Source organism: Aphelocoma coerulescens, chromosome 5 (genome assembly GCF_041296385.1).
Source record: "Aphelocoma coerulescens isolate FSJ_1873_10779 chromosome 5, UR_Acoe_1.0, whole genome shotgun sequence".
Classification (NCBI taxonomy): Eukaryota; Metazoa; Chordata; class Aves; order Passeriformes; family Corvidae; genus Aphelocoma; species Aphelocoma coerulescens.
The window spans coordinates 27980763-28006986 of NC_091019.1; the positions used below are offsets into that span (position 1 = coordinate 27980763).

A 26224-nucleotide genomic window follows, 5' to 3' on the forward strand; every position below is an offset into this window, starting at 1 on the left:
GCAGAGCCTGGATCTACCTTCTGATACTCTCCCTTCAGATACTGATAAACATTGATGAGCGCCCCTATCAGTCGTTTCTTCAGTTGCTGCTTTGCAAACTCAATGACCATAGGAAAGAGAAGGCCCACTCTTCTCTAATAGGATCTTCGCCAAAGGTGAATCAATCAGCTCCGAGATGCTTTAGCCCTTTGCTAAAGGGGTCCTGCGGCCTGACGCGGCTGTCTCAGGACCAGCGCCTCTCGCCAGGCACTGCTCCAGCCGCAGCGGGCCCGGCAGCCCCCCCGCCCCTGGGGACACGGCGGCGGCCGAGAGAGCGGGGGGCGCGTCCCGGTGCTCACCGAGCGGGGTGCTCACCGAGAGAGCGGGGGACGCGTCCCGGTGCTCACCGAGCGGGGAGCGGCCGAGAGAGCGGGGGACGCGTCCCGGTGCTCACCGAGCGGGGAGCGGCCGAGAGAGCGGGGGACGCGTCCCGGTGCTCACCGAGCGGGGAGCGGCCGAGAGAGCGGGGGACGCGTCCCGGTGCTCACCGAGCGGGGAGCGGCCGAGAGAGCGGGGGACGCGTCCCGGTGCTCACCGAGCGGGGAGCGGCCGAGAGAGCGGGGGACGCGTCCCGGTGCTCACCGAGCGGGGAGCGGCCGAGAGAGCGGGGGACGCGTCCCGGTGCTCACCGAGCGGGGAGAGCCCGGCCGTGCTGCGCGTTCCCCGCGCAGCGGTGCCGCCGTCTCGGGAGCGCGCGGAGAGCACGCGCTGCGGCTGCCGGATTCAAACGGGCCAATAAGGGGCGCGGGCGCGAGTGCGGGCGGGGCCTGCAGCGGCCAATGGGCGCGGCGGACACTGGGAGGTGCGGGCGGTGCTGGCGGTTTCAAACCCCGCCGAGCAGCCGCTGGACCGTCGCCGGCCCGACCCGCCGGGCCCAGGTGAGCCCCGCCGTCCTTGTCCCTTCCCCGGTGAGCCCCGATCCCTTTCCTGTCCGCTCCTCGTGCCCGTGGGAGGGTGGGTAGGCCTTCCCCCGCCGCCAGGGTCGAGCCTCCCCGTTTCTCCCGGGGACCGTGTGGAGGCGTAGTCCTAGTGGCGCGATATCTCCCCATGGGGATGGCCTGGGCCCGCGGGCTGCACCGGCATCCACCTCCAGAGCCCGGCGGCTTGAGGATTGCGGCTGGTAGCCGTGAGAGGCCGCGGCCTGTACCGCGCCGCGCTGGGGAGGTGTAGCTCGCTCAGGCCGCCCGCCAAGCGAGGGGCGATGGGGCCGGGGGGAGCCGCGGGCTCGGCGGTTCCGCTGCGGTTGCTTCCGTCCTGTCGTCGTTGTGGGCCTGGGGCTGCTGGTGGGGGCCTTCCCTGGGAGGCGGCCGGCAGAGTGGGCCCGGGGGCTTGCGGGGGAACCGGGCACCCCGCGGGGGAGAAGCGGACCGGACGCCTTCTGTCCCCCGAGGCTGCGTGCAGGATTTGTTCCCCCTCCAGAATGTCCTAAGAAAAACGTTCTCTGGGGTGACTGTAGTCTTCAAACAAGAGGCGCGAGCTCATCTCTTATTTCTGCAGCTGCGTTGTTGGGTGCAATTGTTAAGATTGCCAGAGCCTCTCACCAGTAGATGCTTCCTGTTGGATTCTCTCTAGTGTATGCGAAGAGGGGCTGGATAGAAATGTATGTCCCATGCTTCTGCACACACACCTTTCCACCATTGCATTTGATTTTGTTTCTGAATCAGACAGTCTTGTGATTCTTCCAAAGACAGTAATTTTCTGGTTGGTGTACAGAGGGGTTTCCTCCTGAATTTGGCTCTCTGTCAGTGGGAGACCCGAAGTTTTGCATGACAGAGGCTGAGGAACGATACCTCTGTGCACCTTAAGCAAACCTGGATTCTGTTCTAAGAATTAAAAAAAAAATTTTTTTTAAAGCTACGGTTTTCTAATTGATTTATGTTTGCTGTGTATCATCTATCTGATTGAGATTTTTATTTTTCGCTGATTTATTTTGTGTTTAGTGTTTGAATTTTTGCTATATCTGCTGAACTGCAGTGCAGTTACAGTTGCCTTGTGCAGGTGAGAAGGGGATGAGTAGCTGTCGGGATGTTGAGCTACCAGCTATGGGAGCCCTTTCTTATGTATTTGTGATATATCAAAGAAAGCATTGCTACAGGCTTTCAGTGAATCTATTAGTTTGAAACTGTAAAGCTGCTTATTTCAGAATGCATGGAGTCTCAAATAACTGGAATATTCTAAAAGTCTGCTCACAAAAGTCTGTTACTAAAACTTTGAGATAGGTGCAGCTTAGAAGGAAGAATGATTGAGTGCAACTAGCCTGTATAGTTTTGACTCTTTGGTCTCCAACATGAGATCACTTGATAGTGCAAAATTTAGAATTTGGTTTGGTTTTCCTGCCTCAGGCTTGATTTTTCTTTAAACTTTGCTGTTTTGGTAGCTTCCCCCCATATTGAACTTATAGCTTCACCTTTTTTTTCTTTTTCTTTTTTCTTCAAGAATTGTGATAGGGCTAAGCCTTATAAGCAACATTGAGAGAGTGATATATCAAAACAGAATCCCTGGTAAACGGCCTTCAGGTATGACAGACTCTTTTCTGACCAAATGGTTGTAGATGTATTGAAAGTAATTCTCAAAACCACAAAGTTGGGTGCATTAACTAGGGGACCTACTACAGGAAACGATTATGTGATGACTTGAACAGAAATTTAAATTTCAGAAGTATGGGAGTTATTCAGACTGCTTTAGATCTGTATTGATGGAAAGCTTCTCCCTTGATATCCTTATATAAAAAAAGGGAATGCATGGTGATGGAACATGATTCCTGGTTCTTGTACACATAGGACTTGTATTTTGTCAGACTTTACTTTCATGCTGGCTCTTGTCCTTTCCCTTGTATGGGCCAGCTATGTAAGCTGGGCCTCTGCTTCTGAAAACATGATCTGCCACGGTGGGGCTGTGCTCTCATATCAGTGTCTGCTGAAATGGGAAGATCTTGTTTTGTTTAATAGTCAGTGCAGAAAACCTGAATTTCAGTGTAATGTTATAAATTGTTTCACTCTGTGTGTTCGGTGATAAATTTACAGCCGAAATGCACTTGGCATGTTGTATGCTCCTTCAGTCAATCCTTTTTTGTATTTGTTTTTTGCTACCCAGTTGTCATCTGCAGATGTAGCACTTCTGTTTGCCCTTTCTTGTACATCACTTAACACACATCTTCAACATTACACACAATTAGAAATTGCTCTGAATGTTCTGTGGAGTAGAGATACCTATCTTAATTATCTAATTTGGAGGATTTTGTTGGGTAGGATGTATGATTGGAAGGACACGTGAGAGATGTAAATGCTTGCAAACCATCTAATTAAGGTTTTCAAAATCATGGTCAGTGTTCATCTGGTTCCCTTTTTCCCTGTTCCTACTTCTCTGTTCCACACTACCATCAGCTGTCCTTATATGGTTTATAAAAGAAATGTATAAACTTGTATTGCTAATTTGTTTGTAAATTATTTAGTGTAAATGGTTTGTCAAGTCTTTGCCAGAGTAGGATGGCATTAAAGCCATTTGCATCTGTAGCAGAGTAGTTGGTTCAAGACAACATAGCCTAAGACTAATAAGGTGTTGCTGTCGTTGCTGATGCTTTGTTGTAGAATGTTCCCAGTGGTTCATGTTATATGGGTGGAGTTCTGAAGTGATATGGAAAAGCCCTGTACCCTTGTGTTTAAACTAAATATTGCCTTGCACCAGGCAGTGTTGCTCTGGCTTGTTTGAATAAAGAGTCTCTTGACCTGAGCAGTTGTACATTATCTGGGCTTGTCTCTATGACAGCTCGATTGAAAAGCAGAATCTGCTGTGCATGTCCATGCCTTCCTGTTGCAGGGGGCAGAGTGAGGTGGTAGGAAAAGTAACTTGGACAGTTATTCAGTGGGGAGCATGGCTGGTGCTCGCAGTGCCTAGAAGAGGCTTCTTTCTTCAGCTAGCTAAAAAGATGGCTGGAGAAATACAGCCTTGTATCACATGGCTTGATGCTCTTCTGAGGAGGAAGCTAGTGACAGCCAGTTTCCACCATACCAGCATCTTCAGTTGCTATTGTCACTGTAGAAAAGGCGTCTCAAAATGTCAGACGATGGGCTAGAGAGATTGCTGATGAATCAGCTCCACCAGAGTGCTGTCATTACACATCTCGCAGCAGCATGAAACGCGGGGATGGTATAGGCTCTTCGTTCGTACCTCCTTTGGAAGGCACTGTGTCTCCTTCCCCACGGCTGGCCTCGTTCCTCCTGTCGGATTTCAGAACCGCTCCCTCCTTCAATTAGGGATTGCTGGATGATTGGTGGCCTCGGATAATGTCTGCTGCATACTCGGGTATGACCGCAGCTCCCTGTGTTAGAGTAGTAATTGTTCTGACGGGTATGGGCGTTCGGGGTATGACTCATGAGGACAGCAGGCCTGGCGGGCCGAGCTGGTCACTGGTCGCCGGCACGGCGGCCCCTTCCCCGCCGGGAGGCGGCACCGCAGCCGCCGGCAGGGCCGGGCAGCGCCCGCTGCCGCCCGCCTGGCCCCGCGGGGGCTGCTCCGCGGTGGCGGGAAGGGAGCGCGATGTGCCCGGGGCTGCTGCGGGGTCAGCGCAGCGGGGCTGGCGCTGCCCTGCCCTGCCCTGCCCGCCTTTGTTTGGCCCCGGCGCGGGCCGGCTCCCGCCCAGGTGCGGCCGCGGCGCCCCGAGCCCCGCCCGCGGCGGGGAGGGGCTCGTCCCGGCCCGCCCGTGGTTCCCGCCTGCTGCCGCCGGGAGCCGGCCCGGAGCTGTCAGGGTGAGTGTCCGGCCCGGCCCGGCCAAGCCGCGGGCGCTGCGCGGCGGCGCTGGCAGGGCTTGGCCCGGCCCGGCCTGGCCGGGCCGTGGGGCGGAGGCGGCGGGCAGAGACAATGCCGGGCGGGCGGGCGGCCTGCTCTCCGTGCCCGGCCGCGGCCTGCGGCTAGACACCCGCGGAACGGGAAACATCGCTGGGCTGCGGGGACGCATCTGGGGCTGCGGGCAGAAGTGGAGGGGGTGCTCTTCTGGAAGGTGCTGGGCATGGCGGGGGCGCCGCTAGTTGCAGAGGGAAGCCGTGCTGGAGGGAGCTTCCCTTGGCGAAGGAGGAAGCTAGTGATGTCTCCGCGGGAGCTTTCCTTCATCAGCAGTTCAGGCTGTCCTTTTAAAGAACATCACATGAGCCTTTTCATGCCTGAGCTTTGTAAAACCTCTTGAGGGATGAGGGACTTTACAGCTTATAAGCACAGTCCCACCGACATCTTTAACTCCAACAGTCCATCCTTAGAATTATGTCAGTGCATGCCTGTGCACTTGCCCGTGGGTTGCCCTTTTCCCTTTTGCCCTTCTCATCTCCGTAAGACTGGCTTCACTCCAGGCTTACCCATGCAGTTAGAAATTGCTTTTGGTCTTTGCTGTAACAGAAGGTCAGTTTATTTTGCATTGTCTTTCACTTTTAGATGAGTGGAAAAGAACGGCCCTGGTTACTTTCACAGGCCATGTATTAAAACTTATCCTTCCAGAGAAACTAAGTGTTTATATATCTTACCAATAACTTGTCATTTATGCTGTTAAAATTTCACTGAGGTGAGTTAGGACATACAAGTTAGAGCAGGCAAGAGAGAATTTAATGCTGTTTGTTCGTGAATGCCATTTCATTGCTGCTGAAGCCTTAGCTTCTTTTTAGCATGCATTTTTCCTTTTTCTTTTCATTATTCTGAGGTTTTGCTATTTTTTCAGCAAGAGTCTTGTAGCTTGCGAGTTATAATTCATCTATCAATTCAAAATGACAGCCTTTAAAATTTGGTAAAATTTTTATTGCCTACTGTGTTATGATTACTTGAGTCTTCAACCTTTTTTCTGAACTACTTTATGTTGCGTCCAATGGGAAGGTTTGGCTAGCAAATACAAAAAAACATGTTGGACTAAACTTCTAAGAAAGTGAAATTTCATTGTTTCAGAGCCAAAGAGCAAATGTGACCCAAAACTGCCATTAAATGAATAAACAAACAAATTAAAATTTTTTCTGCTAGGAAAACTGTGGCTGCACTAACAGAGATCTGTCTTGCAGGAAGTACAGTTTTATCTGAAATGTGACAGCCAACCATATACACTCCAAATTTGTGCCCTACTGTATAGGAACATTTCAAACAGATTTTTCCTTTAAAAAGACCTGTCTTGATTTCTCAGAACTTAGTCTTGAGTAATGCTTTTGAGAATCTTTCAAAATATGAAAATATTTGATGATGTTCTTGTGCCACAGTAATATTCAATAGGTGAAAGTGAGTAGGGAGAAGTAGACAATCAGTATCAATAAACAGCTGGTTTTGTTTAGCATAAAATGGCTTCCTATTTTGCCATTGCACATCTGTAGAAAATGGTCTGGAAGCTGACACTTCACAATAAAATGTAATAATAGGTGATGAATGTATGCTTCAAAAGAAATCGCATTTCAGAATGTTAATGATGGAAAGACTTTTCCTTAGCGGTACCCCATGCTGTAACCTAAAATGTTAATGCAGTTCAGCTCTCAAAATTGTAGCTGGAAAAGCATTTATTTGGAAGTTGAGTAGGAGCTGTTCAGAGTAGTGTATGGTTAATCCAAACTTTGATGTTTTGATACTTTGCCACAATCTTTTAATGTGTTGGTAAACTTGTTTCCAAACTTACTTATATTCATTTGAGAATTTTCACTTTCACATTTGAAACTCTTGCATTTGTGCTGCCTTGTAAATGCTTTCCACTCTTGCCAGATCTTGTGTGATCTCCCTTAAAAAGATCCTGTTCTTTTCTTGATGGTCTTCATTTTCTCAGTGTTCCATAATATAAACTTGCCCTGCCAAGAACTGTCAGGAAAGATTTGTTACTCATTTCCACTACAGATTTCTTAGGTGACTTGCTTTTGGAACTGTTGCATTATTGACCACTTTTATGACAGATGTCTTTCACAAAACTAACTTTGATGGCTCAGTTGCTTCAGAAGTATTGTTTTCTGGATTTTACAAAATGAATGTTGTTACTGAAAGACTTAATTCTGCTTGTTCCAAGTTGTGGCAACAGAAAAAAATCTATGTAGGTCAAACGCTTCATTGCTGCAAATTCACTAGTAATAACAGAATTTAGCTGTGTTACCGCATAATGAGGCCACTTGCTACTTGGATGTTGAGAAGTAAGGACTTGAGGTTTACGTGTCTTTGCAAAGAAGCTTTTAAGAAAAACCTTTTTGTCAAATGTGGGATACCCTATGATCATACAGAACCCAGTAACTTAATTGAAAGGAGAAGCAACTGTCTTTTATTCTTGTAAATGCAAGATGTAGACAGTACAAAATCTTGGCATTTGGACAAATGTGAGCAGTGATGAAGCTAGAAAGACTGGATGTTTAAGAAGGAGCTTTCTCTCTGTGACCATGGAATACTTTCTGAGAAATTCTGTTCTAGAGGGATTTGTCAATTGCTGGGGGAAGTATAATTTTATCACTATTTTTAGATGGCAGAGTCAGTGCAGAAGGCAACTTAACCCATTTTTTAATTGAAGTATTGATTGTAGATGTTAATGACAGAAAATAGTAGGGGAACTGAATTGACTAGACTGAAAAAATAGGTGAAATGCTGTTTCATGGTCATTCAACTTCCCTCTCTCTGTCTCTCTTATCATGTGTGATCCCCCCAAGTTAAGTACATTGTGATGTGGGAAGGGAAATCCTAGATCCTTTTCTTCTAGATTCTGTAATGTATCGCTAGTGTACAAGCAAGCGGTTGTACTTTGTGGCAGTGAACTGTTGTATATGTGTAAGGAAAAAATAATTGTAAATCAGTATTAGTCTTGTAATGGACAAGGCTTTTTAATAGAGTTGCTATTGACTAGGGTTTGAACTGAATTGAGGTTTGTAGTACTTGATTGAGGACTGTCCTACAATGAGACTTCTTTCCTTGGCAGAACAGATCTCCAGAGAGAAATAAATGTTTCTTTTTATTGTTGAAGTAGGAAGTTCATGCTTTTGTCAGTTTTCTAAAAAACAGAGTTTAGATGTCTAATAGTCTAATACAGGTTTCAAAATTTTATCCTGTTTCTATTGCTGGCAGGTGTGTTAGCGCTTTCTTCCCCCTTTTTTTTTTTGTTGTGAATATCTGTTATCCCTGTATTGGTTCCTCATGTGTTCTTCAATAAGAACAAAAATAATATAAAGAGGCAATAGCTTGAGTTAGTTCCAAGTTTCTGATTAAGAATCAGAACTACCTAATTTTCTACAAAGTTCACTCTGCTTGTTCTTCACAAAGGTGTACGTGACATTGGGAAGAGACTGCTGCATCTATGTATGTTGTCTGCATCCACACTGAGGAAGTACTCCATTATTTCTATACTGGTGCATTAAAATGAAGATATTCCTAATGCAAGCTCATTTTATACTGGCAAAGCTGTCTTTGCTGATGGCACTTGGCTGCAGAACTAACTTGACTAATGGGGAATTTTACTGCTAGAAACTGTGTTCACCCTAGGGCACTCCTGCATCTTTTGCTAGGTGGGCTGTTTGGAAACCTTTTCATGTAAGTTCAGTCGTATTTCTTAATTTTGGAGAGAAGTCATCACCTTCATAGAATTAGATATATTTTACCCCCCACCTCTGATTTTTCCATGCTTTTGGGTGTGGTGGTGGTGCTTTTTTTGTGTTGTTTTGGTGTGCGTGTTTGGTTTTTGTTTTTTGATGGGTTTGGGTTTTTTTGTTAGGTTGTTTTTTTAATAGGTAAAATGCATTGAGTTTGAATCAGGAGTCTGATTTCTATTTAATTTTGAACTCTTTCAGTTGGCTGAAGGAGGGATAAGAGGAGAGGTTGGGGCAGAGAAAACATAAGCAGGAGTTTAAACAGATGAAAGCAGATCCATTGCAAAAGGCTGATGAGGTTTGGATGCAGTAACTCACTTGCCCTTTTGACCTCGTATGATTGTTTGAGGTTGGTATGGCCTTTGAGTTGTATTCTTATTGTAAAGTTTAATTTGGAGTACCTTTTATTGTCAATTCCTGACATGGAGGAATGCTGTGACTAGGGCTTTTTTTGTTTTGTGTTTTAGTAAGTTGAACAGTAAGAAAGGTAGTGAAACAGAATTAACAGTTCAGTAGGTTTTAGGTAGCCTCACTCTGAGTGCTTTTCTTCTTGCATAATGAGCAGATCCTTTCATTCTTAGTGGTTTACAGTTCTTTGGCCCTCCCAAAAAGATTTTTTTTTTTCTTTAGAAGCACACTTGGTACCACTGTGCTGATGTCAAGAAAAAATAGCCATATTGTTGTTTGTTTGATGAGAAAGGAAATGAGAAGGACAAACCATAATAATGCTTGGATACACTTGTTTATATATGTAGTCAACTTGTGTTCTGACATTGACTCTTGTTTTACTGCCATTGGGCAAATTAATAGTTCATGCAGTTATAGTGAGAACAGTATTAACATCCATAGGAACTTGTAAATATTTAAGGCAAGCTTAGTGTAATTTGCTGTGGGGCTCTGTGTATTGGTGACAGGTAGGGGTTTTGGAGTTCTTTGTGTTTCTTAATGGTTTTTGTTTTTTAATTATTGGGAGGTTGGGTTGTTATTTTTTTAAGTATCTTCTAACTAATCCAGGAAGGAATAAAAAAGGTTGTTTTTACTGTAGGCTGTTGCTAGCCTAATTTTGCCATCGAGTTAGCTGTGTCTGTAAGTGTTGTGTGGCTGACCAGAAGGCTTTGAAGAACTTGCTTATATTAATTTATGTGAGTGAAAATACACTCCTAATTCAAGGGATTAATTATCTACAGAGAACCTCGGAGTATTAGGTGAAATACTTCGTATGCTAAAGTATACAGTTTTGCTACTATAGGCTGAATTTCTGTTAGGAGCATTCTACTAGTGTTGTGTACTTATATGCCTGTAGTGATAAATTGTTGTAAATGGTTGGGTTATAGAGTTTTGGGCTTGGTCTGTGAATTCAAACTGGTGTGTTGAAATGTGTTACTCCATCTCTAGTTTGATTTTGTGTGTATAAATAACACTGGGAGCTCTTTTTACTGCTGCTGCTATTTTCATTTTGCTGATCTCTCTGCATCAGACATGTTCTCTCATTATTTTCTGAGCAGTCAGGTTAGTTGTACAATAAGTCTGAGACAGGCATTGAGCCTGAGATCTCATCTGTCAGACCGTAATAGTGTTCTTATTTTAATCTAAAGGAAAGGGGGAAGGGGAAACCACTAAAACTTGAATGAGTAAGGATTTGAACCCTACACGTGGCAAGAAATTGATCTCTTGTTGACAGTTGCTGATGCTGCCTACATTAGAATTAGGGCAAAAATGGGTTTTGTTCTTCTCAGTAACTGTTCATTTCAGTTGTGCTGTTTGTAAAATTGTTAAAATGACTGTCCTTACACTTGCATCTGATTATTTTCTGACACTGATTCATGGCACCTGTTGCTAAAAGCATGTGTCAGTAAGAGTCAGTGTTTAGTGTTGATAGGAACTCACTTTGGTTTAGTGCCTTTAGCTGTAGTACATTCTTCCTCAAGCTTAGGTGAGGCTGTATTCCACATGCTTTTTTGGCTTACTAAAACTTTCACTGACTGAGACTTGTAGTGTCAGAAATACTACAAACTGCATTGCTCTCTGATCTCTAACGGCTTCTGGTAATTTTCTAGGGCTTAAAAAATAGTGGTCTGGTCTTCAAGGTGTGTACCTAAATATAGTTACAACCTTGGATTGCATATTAGCAATGAGATTTGCTACAGAACTGGGGGGGGAGGGGGATTGGTTTTTTTTGGTTTTGTGGTTTTATATTTTTAGGTATAACTATGGATACACCCAGTATGTGTTTTTCTGTTTTCTAACTTGTCCTTATCTCCACAGAAATTACTGTAGTTATAGAGAGAGCCTGATTTACAATGGGGGACGACAGCGAGTGGATGAAGCTGCCCATTGATCAGAAATGTGAACACAAGGTAGGAAATCTTGGATTTGGCTTGCTATGTATCTGCTTATGGTGATTTTGTAGTGCTTCTCTATCTAAATACACCATAGTTAGGTAATCTTGACAGCTACATGGTGTGAGTATTAACAGCTCTGAAACTGCATCAGCTCTATCCAGCCTAGAGGTTGAATAACCTTTATTAAGCAGATTTTAGTAGCGTGGTATGGCGTAAGCTTGTGCACGGAAAGATCAGTTCACTCATTCATGTGGAGAAATTACTCATCTGTAGCTGCAACTGTTGTTGGGCTCCCACCTCCTCATTGCTGGTTGCTAGAACTTAGGAAGAGCAGTGGGGAAGACTGGCATCTCTCTATCCAGGTCATTCTTGGCAGGAGAAAAACAAGTGTTTTGTCCTGTTGCATGTTATTAATATAGACATTGAAGAGAAATCTGCAGGTGCCAGCTTGCTGAGTATATTTTCAAGTATGGTTGAAGAGCTTTATGAGATTGGTGAGTTAAGGTTGTACTAGCACAACATTTAAGTGTCCAATTTCTGCTTCCAGCTATGGAAAGCCAGATTAAACGGTTATGAAGAAGCCCTGAAGCTCTTCCAGAAGATAGATGATGAAAAGAGTCCTGAATGGTCCAAGTATCTTGGATTGATAAAGAAATTTGTGACTGACTCCAATGCAGTGGCTCAGCTGAAAGGACTGGAAGCAGCTCTTGCTTATGTTGAAAATGCTCATGTAGCTGGGAAGTAAGTAGCCTTTCCTTGCTGCTCTTAGGCTGTTAGGACAGTTTAATGTGCCTCTCTGAGAAAGGCGGCAGCTGCACGTCAATTGTGCAGTGGCCACTAACAATTCTGATCCCTCTCGTTAAGAGCAGATCTTGCTTTCTAATCCAGAGAACTTGCCAAATGGCAGGATTTCCTTGTGGATGGCCTCCATGTGCATATTAATTTGTCACAAATTGCTTGCAGTGTTCTAAGAAACTATTGAAGGCGCTAGTAAAAATTTCTGAAATGGCAAAAAAAGTAAATCAGTAATGTGGTGGTGTAAGTGCTATGAACTGGAATCTCTGCTCTTGTTTGAAACAGTCTTACCTGTACAGGAAGGAGCTTTTTTTTCAGGTGGATGTTTGTGTAATTCATACATGAAATAAAATGTAGTTAGGTTTATATGATGTTACATCCAGCATAACCAATATGAATCTCCATACATGCCAATTTCTTCACTGGATGTTTTTTAGTACTTCTCTGTTGTCTAGCCCATGAAATAGGCCATACTGAGGGTGAAATAAAAGCACATAACAGGCTAGATTAGTGCTTTGGTCCACTGACTTTGTGACCTGATTAAATGAATAAAAGTCTTACTTAAAAACAAATAAACCCAAAGCTTTGTTTAAAAATCTAACAACCTTGCACACTCCTTGACTTAAAAGTGATGTAAATTATTTTGTTTATCTGAAGCTTGGAACGATATGTGAAATACTGTCCTGGGATTTTGTACTGATACAGATAGCATATTGCAACATATACAAATCCAGGACATGGCATTTATTTGTGAACCTCAACTAGAGAATGTTAATACACTCCTGAGAATGTCTACTATTCACTGGTGTAGTCTGGTGTTAGAATCATGTTAACTATGATCTGTGTTCTTTTAATTAAACCAGATGTCAAAGTCATCCCTTACAAAAGGTTATTTCCCTGAAGGTTATCTTAAGATGTAGTCCCTTTTGTGTGAAGATTTGTTGGGTTTTAATCTGGTTTCCGTGTTGTGTGTGTTTTTTTTCTGTGGATAATGATGTAGAACACTTAATTCACATAAATGTTTCAAAAATAATATTCTCTCACTTTTCAGGACAACAGGAGAAGTAGCATCTGGAGTTGTAAATAAAGTGTTCAATCAGCCAAAGGCCAGAGCAAAAGAGCTGGGTCTAGATATATGTCTAATGTATATAGAAATTGAGAAAGGAGAGGCAATACAAGAAGAATTATTAAAGGGTCTGGACAACAAAAACCCGAAAATCATAGTAGCATGTATAGAGACACTAAGGAAAGCACTAAGGTAAGCTTTTAGTTCATGGTGTTTTTTGTGGTTTTCTTCTTTGCTTTTTCCTCACCCCAGCAATATGTGGAGTCTAATTTTATTGCTTAAGTTTTTAGCAGGCCCTTGTTATTGTTGAGTAGAATGCATCTTTCCTGAATTGGTATTTTTTGGCAACAACAGTTGACAGCATCATGGGATTTGTTAGATGTGAGGGTTGTCTATGTTGTACAAGCCTCATCTGAATCTCTGTCATTCATGGTAACTGTTTACCAAACTTGCATTTTCCCAGCCTCTGAAAAAAGGGCAAGATTAGTGAGTCTTGTTACAGACTGTGAAGCTTCTCTTCTGAGTATCTGTAATAAACTCACTGATGTGAAAACTAAAATGTAGTTTGGTTTTTTGTTTTTTTTAACCACTGTTTTCCTCACTGGTGTGGACATGTTTAATTGGGTACATGGTGTGTGTTTTTAGAAGAAGAAAAAGAAAACCAAGCTCATTGCACAGTAAGCTTCTATTGTCTATATAATAATTCCTTTATTCACCAGGAGAGCTGCTAGTACTCCCTAAAAATCAATTCCAATTTAAGATGATGTAGTAGGCTTCATTCAGTGTTACATTATTTTTTGGTTCCACATCAAGTTTGTTTGCTGCCTTTGAGTGAAAAATACTAGGACTTTATGAAATTCTTATACTTGGTGTATGTATAGTTTACTGACCATTAGGGGTTTTTTTAAAGGAAACAGATAATTGTGGAATTTATGGACAGAACACTTCTTTTTGAGTAAAGTAGCTCATGTGAAAACTGTATCATTTATGTGGAGAGTGCCTTATGCTGTATTTCTTTTAGAGAACTTGCTGAGGCATACACGGAGATGATCCTTGTTAAACTAATTGTTTCAGGCTTTGGTAATGTTAAAATAAACCTTTGGGCTTAACACATTACCTATGATTCTGCTATGTGAAACTACTGTCCTATATTTAAGAATATATTTTAGCTATTTTAAATTGCTTATCTAGTTAAATGTCCTTTTAACAGTGCAGTGTAATTAGAAACCTGCATAACCTTCCTCAGTATCTTTCAACTAACTACTTCTGTAAAATGTGCCACATCTGTTTGTTTTTTTTCTTACATGCAGTATTTTATTGTCTTTGTGATGTTAAGATCAAATACTCTCATGCAGCCCTCTTGGCTTAAACTCCATCTTCTGCTTCTGAGCTGTGTTGCTACTTAAATTTTTCTTATGCTTTGGTAGGCTTTCTGCATTGATAACACAATTTGTCTATGTTGTACCTAGGTGGGTAGCTTGAATGTATAACTAGTTTAATTTCTTGTATTTTCTGTCTTGTGCTAAGATTTCTGTTCTTTCTTGTTATATAAATTAGATTATATTAATTAGATACTGATAAGTTTGCATAGGCACTTTTCCCAAATGCTCTCTTTTTGAGTCATGATAGAAAAATTGAATTATTGGGCAACTTATTGTTCACATAAACTGTGTTATTTCCAAGACCTCTTTTGAAGGTTTTTGTACTTAGTATTTTTTTTAAGTTGGTGTTGAAATAAAATTATGTGCACTAGAATTTCTAGAAAGTGAGACATGTAGATTTTAGTTCTTGAGCAGCCTTTTTTGCTAGCTTTTTTATGTGGAACTTGAATTGGAGGGAACCATAAGAAAGAGTGTGATTGGTGGAAAAGGTAATTCAGAATTAAGAAGAAATGTTTCTGAATCAAAAAAATTTATTGCTTTTGAGGTGATTTATTTATGATGCCTTAGTAACTACAGCAGTTAACTTTGAGTTTGAAAAGAAAGTTCTTGTGTTCTCATTCATCAGTGATTGAAACAGGAAGTTTTGTGTATTAAGTGCAGCAGCATGTAGAATCTCCTGTCAAGGACGAGTGATTGGCTGGGGAAACTTGTTTCATGTGTTTTTTCAGTAGCACATATTTCAACACATATGTTTTCTGTGAAGATGACCTAAGCTCACTCTAATTATCTGGTCCAACAAGTGGAAAAGTGACTAATGCTTTTACTGCAGTTTGCTTCCAAGGGTAGACAAAGGAGATTCTGTTCTGATTTAACAAAAAAACAAGTAGGTCATACAAATTTTGGTCTAAGGACAGCTTCTTTCTTTCCTCTCTTTTTGTTTTCCCCCCCTGGCAAGGGAGCCGATTTAAGCACCAGATTAGATTAAGTGCTTTGAAGTAATATGAGAGGCCTGATTTTATAATTCCAAACTGGGTGTGGAGGTTAATTTTGATAGGGCATGTATTCTTTAAATCGTACATCATCTCAAAATAATATCTATCATAATGGTTTGAGTAAATGACAAAATTGCTGAATGTGCACTGTAAGACTTTCACAGACTGTTTTTTAAAAGATTATTTATTTGTGGATTGCTCCCTGGTTCCTGGACACTGATGCTATTCTGTGTGTTTAACTTCCAGTGAATTTGGTTCAAAGATAATCTCACTGAAGCCAATCATAAAAGTATTGCCAAAACTTTTTGAATCTCGGGAAAAGGCTGTTCGAGATGAAGCCAAGCTCCTTGCTGTGGAGATCTACCGTTGGATAAGGGATGCTTTGAGACCTCCATTGCAGAACATAAATTCTGTTCAGGTAGGCAGAAGTATTTCTGTATCCAAACATTTGATCAAACACTTTGATGCTCATCCTCCCTGATTCTGTGGCATTCTTACAGTCAAAACTGGAATGTATTTTTTTAGCTCCATGTAACTTTACCCAAAATGTTGGTCACTCTTTGTCATTTGTAAGGAAATTTTAACAATGTTTTGTTGCTCTGCACATACATGAAGTTGTGGGGTGAAGTGTCATACTGAAACTGAGGATGGAAATTGAGCAGTGGGATGGTTGCCCTTATAAAAGACGCTTGAACTGAAAGTCTTCAAGTCAATCATTTTCATTCTCAGTTTCCTTTTTTCCTGAAGTTTTTTCCTCTATGCATCTGTTCATGCTTGTTTTGATGATGCTGAGGATGTGACTGTTGCCCTTCAGGAAGTGCCATTGCATTATGATAGATAGAATATTTCATAGTTTTAAAACTTTATAAATTATGCATCCTTTCCTCCTACCCACTTGAGTTAATTGTGTTCAGGTGGAAAGCAGTAGCTCGCTTCAAAAGGGCATGGTTAAAAAAAACCAAACCATTTCATCAAATGTAGCTCAGTATGTGTGTTTCATCTCAGTTTTAGTGTGTAATAATAGCATGGCTATAAAGGAAAGCTTCCTTCATGTTCAGCCATTTTTATTCAAAGTGTCTACAGAGGGCCACACCATTCTGACTGTTCTACAGTTTGTTCTTACACAAATGCTTTGCAATGGTATTCTGTTCTGTGGATATACTTAGTCAAAGACTTCTGAACAGTGAAATGAAGTCACTCCTTTAGTGGCAGAAAAAAAACCTTGAAAGATAGTGCTATCTTGGTTTTGAAATGGGAAAACTGTAATGGGTTGCTTGTCTTGAAATATGTGCATAATGTCTCTGATACAATGATTCTTTTCCCTTTTGGCAGCTAAAAGAACTGGAAGAAGAATGGATCAAAGTGTCATCAGCTGCTCCTAAGCAGACCAGGTTCCTGCGTTCCCAACAGGAGCTGAAAGCAAAATTTGAGCAGCAGCAGGGACTTGGAGGAGATGCAGATGGAGGTAAACTTCAATCTCTGAACTCCATTGGCAAGTACATTACTTGTATATAGCTTGTGAAGGAATGCTTTAAATTGTAAAGGAGCTTTTACTCAAGCTGGTGCAAAACGTGGAGTGCCCTACACAAAAAGAAAATGTCTGCGGGAGGAAGTTTAGATGAAAGAGTATCTGTCTTTTTAAATAGCAAAATCACAGCTGCTTATAGCACTTTCTAAACAATGAGCTTTAGGTGGTGCTCTAGTCAAAATTTTGTCACTCTGCTTATATATTTCTCTCTCCTGGTTGCAGGAGGTGATGATGAAGAAGAGGCGGTACCGCAAGTAGATGCATATGAGTTGCTTGAAGCTGTAGAAATTCTTTCCAAGCTTCCCAAAGATTTCTATGAGAAAATAGTAAGCATAAACTTAAATACTACCTGTTAATTCTATGTGTAGCTGATGAGTCTGAAGACTTATGGGTATTCTGCAATGTGTGCTTTAGTGCTGCATGGATAATAACAGACTAGTGTTAATAAAATATAGACTACCACAAATAAGTCCTAAAGTTGAATTTAGTGGCAAGAAAGCTGTAATTTTAAGGGGCTGAGGTATGTCCTGGGAAAAGATTGTATTTCATATTTCATTGTAATTACTGATGTTGAACTATAGGGAGACCTTGATTTTCTCAGGATGGAATAAAAGTTTTTAATCTATGGTTTGTGGCAAGTGTGCTTCTCCAGAACTGTTCCTGTTCATAGATTTAATGTAAATTATTTGCTCTGCAGGAAGCAAAAAAGTGGCAAGAAAGGAAAGAAGCTCTAGAGGCTGTTGAACTGCTAGTGAAAAATCCCAAGCTGGAATCAGGAGACTATGCAGACTTGGTGAAAGCTCTCAAAAAGGTAATAAATAAAACCCAGAGTGCACATATAGTTTAATATTTGTTTGTAATTTATTTGTATGATAGTTTAAAAGTTTGAGTTGATATAATACTCATGAGTAGAAAATTACTAACTGGAACAGTTGTGAAAATAACCCAATCTGTGGCCCACTGACTACTGTAAGAAATTCTTCTCTGTCTCTGAAACTTGGATTTTCTCTTCAGGTTGTTGGAAAGGATACAAATGTTATGTTAGTTGCTTTGGCTGCCAAATGCCTTGCTGGACTAGCTACAGGCCTCCGAAAGAAATTTGGACAGTATGCAGGGCATGTAAGTAAGAGTATGTACTTTTTTTCCTGATTTTATTGATGCTGGACACCTTCTTTCCCTTTTCCCTGTCAAGCCTTGGTATTTATGAAAGGTATTCTTTGTACAATTAGAAATGCTTACCTACCCCTTGAAAGAGTAAGCATTGAAATACTTGCCTAGGTCTTTGCAGCTTAAGTTTGAAAGGACCTTCTTCGTTCATATTCAGCAACGTGGAACTTTCTGTTGCAATATAAGTCTTCTGTACTAAGAAAATTGAATTGCTGTGCCATGAAATGAACTTTATTTACATTACCTCATCCTAGAGATACCCCCACAGGAATGCATTTATTTGTAGGGCACAGTGGAAAAAAAAGCTTCTAAATCAGAGCTCTACTTAGCACCTCCATGGTGTATGTTTTATGTTGGTTGGGTTTTTTGAATGTTGGGGGATGGTAGGTGGTGAGCGTTCTGTTTCTTTGTTGCCTGGGTTTTGTGGGGGTTCTTGTCTGCTTTAAATAGCCAAAAATTCTGAGATTTTTAGTACCAAAATGTTCTGGTGATCTAGCTTAGTGCTATTTGTTCTCCTTTGCTGCTCTTTTCTTACCAATAGCTAACATAAGGGGATACAGGGAAGCTTAATCAGTATGTGGAAACAAAGAGAGCTTTTAATGAGTTGCAGTTCTCCCTCATTTCTCAAGCCTGTGTCACTGTGTCCTTTAAAATACTCAGTCAAATTTTTCCTGTGATAAGAAGAAGAAACAGTGTTAGAGAACTGATGTGCCTGGCTGTCGATAGAGTTGTCTCTGAATTGGGAAGTTGCTGAATCTCACTGCTTCAGAAACATTCAAGTCTCCTGAACTCTGAACAACAGTTTGGACAGTCACTTTCATTCTGAAAGCTGTCTGTAGTTTTAAAAATCATTCTTGCATCTGTTTTATAGTTGACTTCTGAAGGTTAACCCTTATAGCTATATAGAGTTAGTGTTGAAAAAGCCAAGCTTCTAAAATAAGGGTGTAGCTCTGTGGTTGCCAAGCAAATGCTGTTGAGAAGATGACTTTTTCAGTGCTGTAATGGCAGCATTGAATTGCATAATCTCAGTACTTATTTTAGCAGTTCACTTGATTTGTTTACTGGATTTATTTACTTGAGGGAGATGTAGACTTCTCCTGAGAGTGGGCACTGAAGTGTTATGAAACAGAATTGTTGCTAGAATTATATGATTATAAGCTCTTATTAGTTAAATATAGGACTGCATTGTTAGTCTGCAGTTTGTGTTCTAACAAGAGTAATGAAATCATGCATAGAACTATACTACTCACTGTAATTTAGTACATGTGTACCAGCTTCACCTCTGACTGCATTTGTAGCCCTGGACTAATTTTTCTTCTTTCCCTCTCACGTGGGCTATGGCTTCTAACTTCCATGTTAAAAAATGCTAATTCTGGCTGTCAGCATTTTCTAAAACAGAGGCTTCATGATTTAAAATATATCCTCCTTATGACTTTGTAGGTTGTAGGGGTGTCTAGCACCTTCAGTAGCATGTATGATGGTCTTTGTGGTGCCATCTGTATTATCTGAAGGTTTTTTGAGTTTTGAAGTCTGTGAACTGGGAGTTTGGAGGTTGCAGCCCAAAAAAGGATACCACCTGAGCCTAGGTCGTGGTGTGCCACAAGGGGTTGAGATCCCATAGTCAGCTTCTGAGTAGAAGGTGAATCTATTTTGTGTTATGCAAGAAGTTATAACTTCTGTAAAGCATCCAACCGCTTCCAAACTACAAACTGTTATGTTTGTGCAAATCTTGAAAATAGCCTACTTTCCACAGTTAAGATCTGCATGTTTCTGGCTCACTGACAGAAGTACTTACTGTGTAACATATTATAATGGACCTGTTCATATTACTGGCATGTGAGAAAGTCTGCAGTGTAGGGGTTTTTTTGGTTTTTTTCCCCCTTTAATATTTTATGTATTTGTTTTTTCATCAGTGACTGTCTGAGCACCTAGACTAGGTAGAAATTGCTGTCAAATTCCAGTATGGCATAGTTTACTGTCAGATGTGCTTTTTCAAGGTGATAGATCTGAAAAATATTGCCGCAGAGAGGATTCTGGTTGCTTTTGTTAGCTGTGAATCAGATGAGGACTTCTTAATGAGCCATGCTAAGTGCTGTCAGAAAGCTGGGAAAGAGGGGCCAGGTTAAATGCCTTCTTGGATTCTTAGAATACAAGAGCACAGCACTCTGTATTGTGAAATCGTTTATTTCCATTCTATTGCTCTGTATTCCGGAGCATTAATCTGTAATTATCTGTGAATTTGTATGTCTGCCTTTTGTTATGAAATTGTTCAGAAATCTGTATTTGTTAATTGAGTGACAGGAACGAGTTTAATATCAGAGAGCAGCAAGAATAAACTAGTTCAGACTGCTGTTGTGTACTTCTGGAGGGGTACAGCAGGGATGTCTGAATTACTGAATTCTCTGCAAAGTACCAGGGCGCACACTATCAGGCTTTCCAGTTGTATGAGTGAAGAGGGGGTTGACATTTTTGTTCCCTTTTCCATAGGTTGTTCCAACAATCTTGGAGAAATTCAAAGAGAAGAAGCCCCAGGTAGTGCAGGCACTGCAGGAGGCCATTGATGCAATCTTTCTTACAGTAAGTAAAAGTGAAAGTTTCCCCATTGTCTGAGAATTGGTCTCTAATTTTGATTTTCTTTTCTCTTTACTGAAATAATGACTTTTCTTATTCAATTCTGTAGACTACCTTGCAGAACATAAGTGAAGATATTTTGGCAGTCATGGACAACAAAAACCCAACAATTAAGCAACAAACATCCCTTTTCATTGCAAGAAGCTTCCGACACTGCACACCTTCTACTCTGCCAAAAAGCCTGTTAAAACCTTTCTGTGCTGCACTTCTCAAGGTAAAGCAGAAGGAGTTGGTACTTCTCTGGCACTGACTTGGGCAGTGTTGTTGTGAAACATTGGATTGTTTGGGGAGAAAGACCTGAAGGTACTGCAGAGACCAAAGAGTTCTTGTGTGCTGTGTAGCCCTCAGAGTCAGTTTTGACTGATGTCAAACTTGAGGGTGACTGTCAGTCGGGAACAATTCAGTTTCCTTTTTCTTAGCTTTTTTGAAGCTGTAGATTCACTAAGCTTGTAACAGATCAAAGCAGTGATTTACAACTATTGAACTCCCAGACACTGCCACTTGCTTCTTGCACACATCTCCAGCAAGTTTTTGTTGGAATGCTGCCATTTACTATGAACAAAAGAACAACTGTCATTGACTCATACATGGCAGTGAAGTTTGAGCATTAATTAGTGTAAATGATAATAATAATGTATACTTTTTTCTTATTGCAAAATAGCCCTTTCCTTGTTATGGGCAATATCCCTGGCTTAAAAAATGGAGATTTGAGCAGGATTGCAGAACTTTAAATTCTTTATGAACTGTCATAAAGTTTAAAGCATGAGTGTTCAACCTCTTGTTGTGGAAGAGGCGCAAAGATGAGAACGTGGCTGTATCTGAGAAAAAGTAGACTTGGTCAGCACACAGGAAAACAGAAGGGAAAAACAACGTTTTTCTTTCTGCAGTGGAATGTTAAGGATTATTCTTTGGTAGATTTAGATTTTAAACAAGGGGAGGGGATTTATATAATAGATGTTTAGATATGAGCCGCAAGTCACATGACAAAAGTTGTCTTTTCTCTGCAGCATATCAATGACTCTGCTCCTGAAGTAAGAGATGCTGGATTTGAAGCATTAGGCACTGCCTTGAAAGTAGCTGGAGAGAAAGCTGTGAATCCATTTCTAGCAGATGTAGACAAACTAAAGCTTGATCGGGTAAGTATTGTTATAAATGTTGTAAAAAAGGCTCCATTTATCAATTTAAGGTACACCTTAGGCTAGAGAAGATGAAAGATGATGCTTCAGCCTGGTTAATTTAAGCACAGGTTTTTGAAGATGTATTTTTTTTACTTAAATTTTACTGATGTTGCAGGGAATCTGAAACTCTTTTCATTCTTACATAAAGTATCTGACTGTATTATCTATGAGGTGGGTTGTGAGATTTAGTTGTGGTTTTGGTTAGTGGTATATGGGGTTTTGTTTGTTTTTTGACAGTTCCTCTCTGTTGTCTGAAACAAGCCTTTAGGTCACAACCATATGGTCTAATTTTTTATTACTACATAAGATTTGGTATTAAAGACTTACTTTCCAACAACAAAATTGTTACACTTTTGTGTAACCTGACAGGTATGTTGACTGAGTAAAGATTTTATAATTTAACATGCTCAGACTTAGTTTTAGAGCATCTATAAGTATCAGTAGGATGTCAGTGTTTTCTTTGTATATAAATGCACTTAATTTTGAACTAGGAAAATTATTTTGGTAATACAGTGATGGCAGATACTACTGACTGGTTAGCCTTACTATTGAAGGAACACTGGATAACAAAACTTTGTGAAGTAAATAACTTAAACTCTTCACACTTTTTCCAGAGTAGTCAAGTTTGAGCCACTGCTGGGAAAGGGACACTCTACATCCAATTGTTGTAGCTAAATAGCTTCTTTCCATCCCCACCTTTTTTTTCCGTCACTGCTTGACAGATTAAAGAGTGTGCTGAAAAGGTAGAATTGGTTTATGGTAAAAAAACAGGAGCAGCTGAGAAAAAAGAAGGCAAGCCTATTGCTGGAAAGACCACTGCTCTTCCAGGGCCTGGAGGAGATAAAGAAACAAAAGATGCAGCAGCCAAACCAGGACCACTGAAAAAAGCATCTGCAGTGAAGGTAAGAGATTGTCAGAATCAGTTGTATATGGTTGCATCAAATAGTTACTTACTGCAGATCAAAGGTGGTCTCTTGAATCTCCTTCCACTGAGCTCTCACTGTCGTTTTGCAGGACTAGGTGAGCCTAACAGCAGAAGGAATCTTGGACTTTCTGGGAGTGTACTTGATGAACTCTCGGTTTTTAATGATACAAACTGGCTTGTCATTTAAGTCTTAATACCAGATTTTGATTTTGAAATAGTGATAAGACTGGAGGCATTCAGAGGAGCCTCGCATGTAGCATTGATGTGCTCTGTGATATGGTAATACTTGGCTGAAGTCAACATTCCTTATAACTAGCAAGGTTACTAATTAAGTATTGAGTATTTCTTCAGCATTGTTTTTACTTCGTTCCTTTGTTTATTTTGAAATAATATGAACTATTAGCCTCTATTTCTCTAATATTCTTTGGATTTTAAAAATCAACTGCAGTAGGTGGTCTTTGTAATATGCTACTTAGTTCTTCAGGTGGGATACCTGGAAGTGAATAGGAGAACAGATAAATTTTTGAAATTTATAACCTGGGAAAGAGACACCAGTCACAAAGTTTAGTATCTAACCAGGATCTGTAGGAGAACACATAGATGAATGCATTATTTCCTGAACTTTCATAAATACATACATTCTTTCCTTTTTCATCTTTCTTTGTCTTGTACATCCCTGTTATGTTTTGTAATGCCTGTAGTCTAAAAGCAATATATTAATTAAATGAGCTCTAGCAGAAAACTATCTCTGCCTGCAGTTGTTATCTATCAAAGAAATACGTATTTTCTGACATTAGAATATAGCAGTGTAGTATAGGAAAGATAGCAGTTCTTTTGATATCTGTGCTAGAGACCTATTTGATCTTGGCTAACTTGTCCATTAACTTTCTAGGCTGGGGCCCCACCGAAGAAAGGCAAACCAGCTACAGCTGCAGGTACAGGAGGTGCTGGGGCTAAAGGCAAGAAGGGTCCTGAGACCAAAGAAATATTTGAGTCTGAGCTCTCTGTGAGTATTCTGCTGTTCTCTGAAGTACAAAGCCTGCTGTGATTGCAGCTTTGGTTTATCAGTTCTTCAGGTACTTGAAAATTTTTCACTGAGGTTGTTTGTTTTTGTTAGGAGAAGGGAAAGCAATACGTATCAATTTATAACAGGTGAAATGGATCTTTGGTAATTACACCTGTTCTTCAGGCTCTTGTTGGCACCGGGCCATATAAGACAGTAAGCAATAAATCATGCTTATAGCCTTATAACAGGGTATATTGTTGTCTCTGAAGTAGGAAAAGATGAAAAAACCAATGATACTTCATATGTAATTTAGGACACATTATTTACTGAAGGAGTCTCTTATTAAAAGCCTGAGAATACATTATTCTGGAGTTTACATTGAAATCTGAATTGAAATAAAGTAACAATTAAATGAACTGATACAAAACTGTTCTGTGCTGTTCATATTAAGTTACATTTCAAAAAAATTACTGAATTCTGCATGTTAGCTGGGCATCTACCTACTTTTCTTGGTAGGGAACCAGGTACAGTCAGGTATCTGTAGGTCAAACAGTAACAAAAAACCTATTAAAGCTTTGCTAGATGTATCTGCAAGTTTTTTGGACTGTCAGTCCAAACCATAGTTGTATTTGGAGTGTTGCTTAGAATGAGTAACTTCCATTGTGTATCCAGTTTATACTGCTAGTTTATACAGTAGAAAATGAGAATACAGTTCCTGAAGGTGATGCAGACACCAGTGAAACAAGGGAAGTTTTTATCACTAGATAACATTAATTTTCCATTTTGCTAAAATGGAGGCAGAAGATAGGGCTTCTCCTGTCTGCCCTCATCAAGTGCTGATTCATTGTTGTCGCTGTTTATTCAGACTTGATCCAAAATTACCTTGCAAATTTTAGGTTGCCTCTGCTTGATTCTTTAAGCAGATAGCTGGTATTAAAGATTTTTTTTTTGACTGTCTGCACAGTTTCTCATATTTTCCAGGGATTACTTTTCTGTTGCAGTGCAATTTAGCAGCTTCCTAAACCCATGAGACCCCTAAACTATAATCTATTCTAAAATCTTTCAATCTACAACAGAACCTGTTTCATAATTTGTAAATGCACCACAATACAAGGGTCAGTCCACTATATTACCTGTCCTTAGGGTTGCTGCTCTCCTCTGAAGGTATACAGTGGAGTGTTAACCTTTTTCTGTTCTGCCTGCAGATAGAAGTATGTGAAGAGAAAGCTGCTGCTGTCCTTCCAGCTTCTTGTATCCAGCAGTTGGACAGTGGTAACTGGAAAGAGAGGCTTGCTTGCATGGAGGAGTTTCAGAAGGTATGTTTGTAATGGTTGATAAGAGGCAGTAGGGAAAGAGAAAACAAGTATTAATTTCTTCAGCTCTTTAGGCCTGGTAAGTCTCATGAAGTACATACTAGTAGTAGTTGTATGTCAGCACTTCTGATGGATTAAACAATACTTGCAAAAGCCAAATGGCTTATATGGTTTAAATTCCATAACAATAGTGGAGTAAGTATTTTATCTTAATGTAGGTAGTTGTGCTTTTGTCAAAAACACTTGTGTTTTGATCAAGGATACTTAGAGGTCTTTTTAAAACTCCAAACAATTCTAAAGCTTGGTCTCAAAGATAGCTATATTTAAACAAAAGGTTTTGCAATGACTAGGCCAAATCTGTTGCAAATAATTTCCTGGTGTTTGTGTATTAGGCAGCAATTGATTATAATCAACTATTTGCCAGCTGACATCTTTGTTTAGAGTCTTACACAATACTAGCAGTCTCTACAGCTGGTGGAAAGTGCTTCATGTAGTCACAAACAAAAAAAAAAAGCATCACATGTCATTCAGAAGGTATCCATCAGACAACCTTTGAGTTCACATTCAAAAAAGCTTCAACTGTAGATGTACAGGTAGTTCATACCACTTCACCAGTACAGTTGTGACTGAGTTTTTAATATTTTAGTGGGAAAAGTGACTAACTTCAATTAGGAAATGGTGACTGGCTGCATTGAAATGCTGCTGCAGAAGCCTACTTTACTCAAATGTTGCCATTTCAGTTGAATGAATAAGCCTAACAACAGCTAAACCCCAGTAATTTAGATCATATTCAGGCTTAATCTCTGCTGTGTAGTCAGCATTCCAACATGAAAGGTGCATAATATACTTCATCTTCAAAAACAAAAGCAGCCTTTTGAGGGGCAGGTGGGTTATTTGGGGGTGTTTGTTTGTTTTTAGTTAAGTGGTAAATTTCCATGGTTGGAATGGCCAATAGTGATTGTTAAGGAAATTAGTTAAAGAACATTAAAGGAGTGGTGATGTGAATGCTGTCGGTTAAATGTTGGCTCAGTACCTCAAGATCCTTGTAAAAGAGGCTCTTCAGGTAAGTTATTATGCTGAGAATTCCTGCAATTTAATTCAGTATTAAGAAAATACTTAGAGCACAGTTGAGAACTTCTGTTTGAGTTTTGTATAATTTGTGGCCCACTGGCTAACTTAATGTTTATACTTTAGGCTGTTGAGCTTATGGAGAGAAGTGAAATGCCTTGCCAAGCTCTAGTAAGAATGCTGGCCAAGAAACCTGGTTGGAAGGAAACAAATTTTCAGGTAATACAT

At 40.7% G+C, this 26224-nt stretch overlaps 1 protein-coding gene across 5 annotated transcripts in view; it reads left to right on the top strand.

The window, feature by feature from the left end:
* Positions 1 to 836: 836 nt before the first annotated feature.
* Positions 837 to 26224, top strand: part of CKAP5 (cytoskeleton associated protein 5) — a 53775-nt gene continuing 28387 nt past the window's right edge. For 4 of the 5 annotated variants that reach the window (XM_069017291.1, XM_069017294.1, XM_069017293.1 and 1 more), the window contains exons 1-16: positions 852 to 947; positions 10869 to 10960; positions 11493 to 11686; positions 12792 to 12998; positions 15427 to 15598; positions 16513 to 16645; positions 16931 to 17034; positions 17406 to 17519; positions 17723 to 17827; positions 20363 to 20452; positions 20556 to 20720; positions 21514 to 21642; positions 22407 to 22586; positions 23502 to 23615; positions 24821 to 24931; positions 26123 to 26215. In XM_069017291.1, coding sequence (XP_068873392.1) covers positions 10904 to 10960; positions 11493 to 11686; positions 12792 to 12998; positions 15427 to 15598; positions 16513 to 16645; positions 16931 to 17034; positions 17406 to 17519; positions 17723 to 17827; positions 20363 to 20452; positions 20556 to 20720; positions 21514 to 21642; positions 22407 to 22586; positions 23502 to 23615; positions 24821 to 24931; positions 26123 to 26215 — 1968 coding nt within the window. In that variant the 5' untranslated portion in view covers positions 852 to 947; positions 10869 to 10903. Of the gene's footprint in view, positions 948 to 10868; positions 10961 to 11492; positions 11687 to 12791; positions 12999 to 15426; positions 15599 to 16512; positions 16646 to 16930; positions 17035 to 17405; positions 17520 to 17722; positions 17828 to 20362; positions 20453 to 20555; positions 20721 to 21513; positions 21643 to 22406; positions 22587 to 23501; positions 23616 to 24820; positions 24932 to 26122; positions 26216 to 26224 lie in introns of all 5 variants that reach the window. The other variant, XM_069017292.1, reaches the window with a different exon arrangement.